This window comes from Oncorhynchus tshawytscha, linkage group LG12, assembly GCF_018296145.1.
Source record: "Oncorhynchus tshawytscha isolate Ot180627B linkage group LG12, Otsh_v2.0, whole genome shotgun sequence".
Taxonomy (NCBI): domain Eukaryota; kingdom Metazoa; phylum Chordata; class Actinopteri; order Salmoniformes; family Salmonidae; genus Oncorhynchus; species Oncorhynchus tshawytscha.
In genome coordinates, this window is record NC_056440.1 from 10572299 (window position 1) to 10580457 (window position 8159).

The window sequence follows — 8159 nt, forward strand, 5'->3', positions numbered from 1 at the left end:
ATGTAAATAAAAATATATGGATGAGCGATGGCCAAACGGCATAGGCAAGATGCAGTAGATGGTATAGAGAACAGTATATACATATGAGATGAGTAGTGTAGGGTATGTAAACATTATATAAAGTGGCATTATTTAAAGTGACCAGTGATATATTTATTACATCCAATTTTTAATTATTAAAGTGGCTGGAGTTGAGTCAGTATGTTGGCAGCAGCCACTCCATGTTAGTGGTGGCTGTTTAACAGTCTGATGGCGGAGCAGTTGCTGTGCCAGGCGGTGATACGGCCCGACAGGATGCTCTCGATTGTGCATCTGTAAAAGTTTGAGTGTTTTTGGTGACAAGCCACATTTCTTCGTCGTTGTTGGTACACTGTAGTGTCGTCTGCAAACTTGATGATTGAGTTGGAGGCGTGCATGGCCACGCAGTCATGGGTGAACAGGGAGTACAGGAGAGGGCTGAGAACGCACCCTTGTGGGGCCCCAGTGTTAATAAGGATCAGCGAGGTGGAGATGTTGTTTTCCTACCCTCACCACCTGGGAGCGGCCAGTCAGGAAGTTCAGGACCTCGTTGCACAGGGATGGGTTGAGACCCAGGGTCTCGAGCTTAATGACGAGTTTGGAGGGTACTATGGTGTTAAATGCTGAGCTGTAGTTGATGAACAGCATTCTTGCATAGTTATTCCTCTTGTCCAGATGGGTTAGGGCAGAGTGATTGCGATTGCGTCATCTGTGGACCTATTGGGGCGGTAAGCAAATTGGAGTGGGTCTAGGGTGTCAGGTAGGGTGGAGGTGATATGATCCTTGACTAGTCTCTCAAAGCACTTCATGATGGGAAGTAAGTGCTATGGGGCGATAGTCATTTAGCTCAGTTAATCACTGTAGTCCACAATCATCTCCTTTGTCTTGATTACGTTGAGGGAGAGGTTGTTATCCTGGCACCACCCGGCCAGGTCTCTGACCTCCTCCCTATAGGCTGTCTCGTCGTTGTCGGTGATCAGGCCTATCGCTGTTGTCGTCTGCAAACTTAATGATGGTGTTGGAGTCGTGCCTGGCCATGCAGTCATGAGTGAACAGGGAGTACAGTAGGGGACTGAGCACGCACCCCTGAGGGGCTCCAGTGTTGAGGATCAACCTGGCAGATGTGTTGCTACCTACCCTCACCACCTGGGTGCGGCCCATCAGGAAGTCCAGGATCCAGTTGCAGAGGAAGGTGTTTAGTCCAGGGTCCTTAGCTTAGTGATGAGCTTTGAGGGTACTATGGTGTTAGGTGTAATCAATGAATAGCATTCTCATGTAGGTGTTATTTTTGTCCAGGTGGGAAAAGGCAGCGTGGAGTGCAATAGAGATTGCATCACCTTCGGATCTGTTTGAGCGGTATGCAAATTGGAGTGGCTTTATAATGGATAATGGTAATTGTGTTAATGTGAGCCATTATTAGGCCTTCAAAGCACTTCATCGCTACAGACGTGAGTGCCACGGGTCTGTAGTCATTTAGGCAGGTTATCTTAATGTTCTTGGGCACAGGGACTATGGTGGTCTGCTTGAAACATGTTGGTATTACAGACTCAATCAAGGACATGTCAAAAATGTCAGTGACGACACCTGTCAGTCGGTCAGCACATGCCCGGAGCACACATCCTGGTAATCAGTCTGGCCCAGCGGCCTTGTGAATGTTGACCTGTTTAAAGGTCTTGTATCGTATGCAGAGGCTGTAAAACAGATTACAGATTACAACTACAGTGATGGAGTATTCCATGGCTGATCCGTTAGTAAGTGGATCTAATGTCAGGGCTGGTGTTTCTGATGGTCAGGGCATGGTTTTAAGGTCTGTTCAGAAATCTTGCGCTCATAGATGTGTGGTGTCAAAGGTCACTTTGATAATGAATAAAGTTGACTTCATAGCTTTTATTGGTAAGGTTATCAATACGACTCGGGTTGTGGAAAGCAGAAATGTCAGTTTGAAGGTTATTGTGGAGAAGGCAAAATACATATTTGGGGGTACATTTTTTACTTATTTAACTAGGCAAGTCAGTTAACAACAAATTCTTATTTACAATGACAGCCTACCCAGGCCAATACTGGGCCAATTGTGCACCGCCCTATGGGACTCCCAATCACTGCGGGACGTTATTGTTGAAATGGTTGTTGACATGCTGAACAATCCTAAGGGTGGAGTGTTACAGCATGACATATGTACAGTTTTATGGGGTTGGGGAAGGGGTTTTGGGTGTGGTAGAAGTTAGTAGGGATTTATTATGTTTCAATTTAATTTTCATGGTAGTACAGAATTGGGAAGATCCTGATTGATCGTACATTCCAGCACAGTAGGTGGCGACATGCACTTAAAACGATTGTTTGCGGACCGCTATGATATCACAAAAGAAGAATAGCTCGCTAACCTAGCGCATTTTAATTTCTTAGATTCGCTTGGGTAGCTGCCGTAGCAGTGATGAGAGCTGTTTTGCCAGTCTTTTCAAGTCCGTGCAATACCTCCTCTTTTTCTTCCATTTCAATAACAAAAAGCAAACTAATGAAGCGATAATCCTGTACAAAATATACATTTTTGTGAGCTACAGTAGCTGGTTAGCCACATAAATAGCCTGAAACTGTTTTAGCAAGTTCCAGCATTCTGTTTCGCGACATCATCAAGCACGACGAGAAATCCATGACGTACACATATACATGAATTACTCGTCTCAGCGACAGCCAATATCGGAATCCCAACCACACAATACTAGAAAATGACTAAAAAAAAAATGTTCAATATATCTTGAGAGGCATTTGGCTAACCCGCTAGATTACGGGGCTGTAAAAATGTGCGATTGCGCATGCGTGCCTTTTAGTTTATTGAACGAGACTGTTGAAAGCTTTAAAATGTTGCAGGAAAAAGGTATAAAGTTATCGCACTGACATTCAACGGCTCCTTAATCTATTTAAATATAACGTATATTTATCTTTTCTGCAAAAAGCTATTCTCTGAAACAGCGAATCACTTCTATACTGGAAGTAAAAATGTGTCGGTGCCATATTCTGTTAAATAATAACAGTGTGTGACTCACTTGCCTGGAGCGAAATATTCATTATCGGAAAGACCTTTGTTACTTTCACAACAACCGCAACTGCAGAACTTGTTGAATGCCACATCGTCATAACAGTGTGCTGATAAAAATGAATGCACAGGAAAGAATGTAGAACAGCTGTCTACTATGAGGTTAAAGTGGAGACAGCGCATCTTGCTCTTAGCAGTTGTATGCATTTCTGAAATTACTGGTAAGTTACCATTTTTCAAGTTAAAGATGTAAAAACAGTTTAAGAATTCATTTAATTCTGTCAAAGTAGATACATTATTACTGGTTTAAATGCTCATATGGCAAGTAGTCCAACAAATCTGGATTGTCAATAACAGTGTTGTGAATGTAATTCTAAACAGTAGATTCATTACCAGAGCACTTCATGCATTTATGTTCAAGAGATAACAGAACTACTTATTGAACAGTATCAGATAGGGCTATTGTCTTACTATTGTATTATTTTGCATATGAAAACTGCATAGATTGTTCATTTACCATAAAGCCTGTTTTGTATGCGAGTGTCATTACAATCCATTTTTTAACAGATAATTTACTAGTCCAGAAACATAATATTTATAATTACCTGAAAATATACGGAACAAAAATATAAGCACAACCATTTCAAAGATTTTACTGAGTTACAGTTCATATGAGGAAATCAATCAATTGAAATAAATTCATTAGGCCCTAATCTATAGATTTCACTGACTGGGAATACAGATATGCATCTGTTGATCACAGATACCTTAAAAAAAAATGGGCCTCACAATGGGCCTCAGGATTTGGTCACAATATTTAAAATTGCCATCGATAAAAATGCATTTGTGTTCGTTGTCCGTAGCTTATGCCTGCCCATACCATAACCCCACCGCCACCATGGGACACTCTGTTCACGACGTTGACATCAGCAAACCGTTCGCCCACACGACGCCATACACGTTGTCTGCGGTTGTGAGGCAGGTTAGACGTACTGCCGAATTCTCTAAACTGACTTTGAAGGCGGAGAAATTAACATTAAATTCTCTGGCAACAGCTCTGGGGGACAATCCAATTGCACGCTCCCTCAACTTGAGACATCTGTGGCATTGTTGTGTGTCAAAACTGCACATTTTAGAGTGTCCTTTTATTGTTTTTTTGCTTATAAGAACTCACACAGCTGACCAAATTGCTCAAAGTTTTAGTTCTGGGTTAACCAAGATGAATTAGATTACGATACCAACTACTGTAATTGTTACCATAGTTTTGGATGTGAAAAAAAAATCTGTTAAAACAAAATAGTTATCTTTGAGTAAGATAAGATGTATCTTTCTTCAGGTCAATCATGTGATGGACAGTGTGGTGAAACATGGGGGACGTGTTCATGTCATGCTACATGTGTGTCCCTTCTGACCTGCTGTGGAGACTACAGACAGTACTGTCTCCAGATCTCCCCTTACTCAGGAACTATGATGGGTGGAAGTGTCTTCTCTATCCTCAATGCAACCTTCTATCCAAGCAAGCAAGAGCAGCTCACCTGCAGGTAGGTGTGGGTCACACACACACACACACACACACACACACACACACTCTCTCTCTCTCTCTCTTACACAACAACAGAGCGGTCATGTCTTGAGATAATTGTGGGAGGTAAACATCTATGTAGCGTCTCGTTGTAGTGATCTTTGTAACACATGGACATGTTTGAGATATATCATGGGTTAACCCTGGGCTCTTAAATCTTTAACTCAGCTCTGTGGTTGGACCCTATAACATCAATATCTTGAAAGATACCAATTAGTTTAGTCTGTAAACAGCTTATCTTCTCCAACTCCTAACTTTAACCATTAGGATGAAGTGAAAACTGACCTTACATTAAATCAGTTTCTACCAGGGGCAACCTCATCCTTCCTTACTGTAAATCAGTTTCTAACAGGGGCAACCTCATCCTTCCTTACTGTAAATCAGTTTCTACCAGGGGCAACCTCATCCTTCCTTACTGTAAATCAGTTTCTACCAGGGGAAACCTCATCCTTCCTTACTGTAAATCAGTTTCTACCAGGGGCAACCTCATCCTTCCTTACTGTAATTCAGTTTCTACCAGGGGCAACCTCATCCTTCCTTACTGTAAATCAGTTTCTACCAGGGGCAACCTGATCTTTCCTTACTGTAAATCAGTTTCTACCAGGGGCAACCTCATCCTTCCTTACTGTAAATCAGTTTCTACCAGGGGCAACCTCATCCTTCCTTACTGTAAATCAGTTTCTACCAGGGGCAACCTCATCCTTCTTTACTGTAGCTCTATATGTGTTGTTATGTTGTTGAATCCCAACAGTAACCATGTTGTTGTGTTGCAGGTCCAGGGATGAATCCCAACAGTAACCATGTTGTGTTGCAGGTTCAGGGGTGAGATAGAGACAGTGGGCTACACAGACGGAGAAGGCAGAGGTTACTGTGTCTCCCCCTTACTGTTCCAGAGTGGCTGGCTTCCCTTTGACGTCTCTACAGATGGACGGAACTTCAACAGTTCTGGAGAATACCTGTCAGGTAAGAGTTGCCGTTTGACGTCTCTACAGATGGACGGAACTTCAACAGTTCTGGAGAATACCTGTCAGGTAAGAGTTGCCGTTTGACGTCTCTACAGATGGACAGAACTTCAACAGTTCTGGAGAATACCTGTCAGGTAAGAGTTGCCGTTTGACAACACTACAGATGGACAGAACTTCAACAGTTCTGGAGAATACCTGTCAGGTAAGAGTAGCCGTTTGACAACACTACAGATGGACAGAACTTCAACAGTTCTGGAGAATACCTGTCAGGTAAGAGTTGCCGTTTGACGTCTCTACAGATGGACAGAACTTCAACAGTTCTGGAGAATACCTGTCAGGTAAGAGTTGCCGTTTGACAACACTACAGATGGACAGAACTTCAACAGTTCTGGAGAATACCTGTCAGGTAAGAGTTGCCGTTTGACGTCTCTACAGATGGACAGAACTTCAACAGTTCTGGAGAATACCTGTCAGGTAAGAGTTGACGTTTGACAACACTACAGTTATGGTAAAGGTATACACAGGTTTTATTTTTATAACTCTCGTTAATGTTTAGTAAATGCTGTTTAAAAAGATGGACTCCGTATTGAGGATGAAATGTACACCGTAAACCAAAGTTCATTGCACTTATCAGGATAAGATTAAAGACAGGATAAGATATTCAGATAAGATGTAAATAACTCCAGAGCTTTGAAACTATGTTATTTCACATTATCTGCAACTCCCATGTGCAAGTTGTGTTAAGTTTTCAACGTTTCCAAAGACTAAGATTTTTCTTGCAACATAATATAATTTCCTCTCACAGAGTTGAAAATTAAGAATTTTCTCACACCTTCTCTATTCTGCTTTTTCTATCAGTCCACCCAAGTAAAATGGACGCTGCATTTAAAGTGACGCTGGTGAATTCAACACAGTGGCAATACTACGGCACCCCCAACACAGCTGGAACACTGAGGATGACATGGCACCCTTCTCTGATTGGAGACACGGACAGAGTCAACATAGAGCTATGGGGGTACAGAGAGGTCAATACCTCTACTACTGATACTACATGGGAGGAAGAGTTGCCCCCCCTGAGGGCAGAATGGACCTACTTGTACTCTCTCGGTAAAGGCCTAGCCAACAGCGGCAGTTTCAGCTTCACCCCCAAGTCCTCCGAGAAGCCCTACTCTGACTGGGAGGTGGGGAGTGTCAGAGTGAGCCCCAGTATCTACTCCGATGGAGCCAGGTATGGAACATGTGCTGTGCTGCACACGGAAGAGTACTTGCAGAGGATAGCATCTTTTTTTTGCCGAGAGCCAGAGCAAGCACACCTGAATTAACTAATTATCCCATAATCCTTGATGAGTTAAAGCAGGGGTAGAGAAAAAATGTGCACTACTGGCACGGACAAACATAGGTACATGGTAAACATTTCATAATGTACATTCTGTTGAAGTATTTACCCTGGGCGAGTCGATGTAGTCGAAGCTGATGAATTCCACAAAGCCTGGTCTCTGCTCCACTCTGTCGTTGGTGGAGTTGATCAGAAACCTCCTTCACCATGGAGTTGAGTTTAGTCAGCTAACCAACAGCCAATGGCATTTTTTTTTTTAAATGTATTTAATTTTTTAACCTTTATTTAACTAGGCAAGTCAGTTAAGAACAAATTCTTATTTTCAATGACGGCCTAGGAACAGTGGGTTAACTGCCTGTTCAGGGGCAGAACGACAGATTTGTACCTTGTCAGCTCGGGGATTTTGAACTTGCAACCTTCTGGTTACTAGTCCAACGCTCTAACCACTAGGCTACCCTGCCCCATTTGCTACACTGGTAGCCACTTCACAGGTGCTGTTTCAAAGCCTCTGTCAGATACTCCAGTGACTGTAATAATCTCCAATGAGTGCAATTTGTTCAATATTAAGAGTTGATTAAACTGACGTCATTATAAAGATGTTCAACCATAGAAAATAAGAGAATACTGCTGCTTTAGTGTACTATCCCTTTAAACATACTAACTATGCCTCTGAACCTGTCCAGGTAGTGTACTATCCCTTTAAACATACTAACTATGCCTCTGAACCTGTCCAGGTAGTGTACTATCCCTTTAAACATACTAACTATGCCTCTGAACCTGTCCAGGTAGTGTACTATCCCTTTAAACATACTAACTATGCCTCTGAACCTGTCCAGGTAGTGTACTATCCCTTTAAACATACTAACTATGCCTCTGAACCTGTCCAGGTAGTGTACTATCCCTTTAAACATACTAACTATGCCTCTGAACCTGTCCAGGTAGTGTACTATCCCTTTAAACATACTAACTATGCCTATGAACCTGTCCAGGTAGTGTACTATCCCTTTAAACATACTAACTATGCCTATGAACCTGTCCAGAAACATCCGGGCTGTGTGGAGTGGGGCCCATGCCCTGGCCTGGCACCGTACTCAACCAGGGCCCAGACTTCAGAGTCCTCTCTCACTAACTATATACCTGGAATTGTGCATAGATATACCGTCCCTGTCTATAAACCCTGTAACTGTGTTCAGGAACGTCAGGGCTGTGTGGAGTGGGGCCCATGCC

At 42.7% G+C, this 8159-nt stretch overlaps 1 protein-coding gene across 2 annotated transcripts in view; it reads left to right on the forward strand.

Annotated features, from left to right (window-relative positions):
* Window positions 1-2844: 2844 nt before the first annotated feature.
* Window positions 2845-8159, forward strand: part of LOC112266316 (sushi domain-containing protein 2) — a 37093-nt gene continuing 31778 nt past the window's right edge. Inside the window, exons 1-5 of one of the 2 annotated variants that reach the window (XM_024443703.2) lie at window positions 2845-3270; window positions 4386-4590; window positions 5446-5594; window positions 6455-6824; window positions 8126-8159. The exon at window positions 8126-8159 is cut by the window's right edge and continues 168 nt beyond it. In XM_024443703.2, coding sequence (XP_024299471.1) covers window positions 3207-3270; window positions 4386-4590; window positions 5446-5594; window positions 6455-6824; window positions 8126-8159 — 822 coding nt within the window. In that variant the 5' untranslated portion in view covers window positions 2845-3206. Of the gene's footprint in view, window positions 3271-4385; window positions 4591-5445; window positions 5595-5927; window positions 6071-6454; window positions 6825-8125 lie in introns of those variants that run through there. The other variant, XM_042331335.1, reaches the window with a different exon arrangement.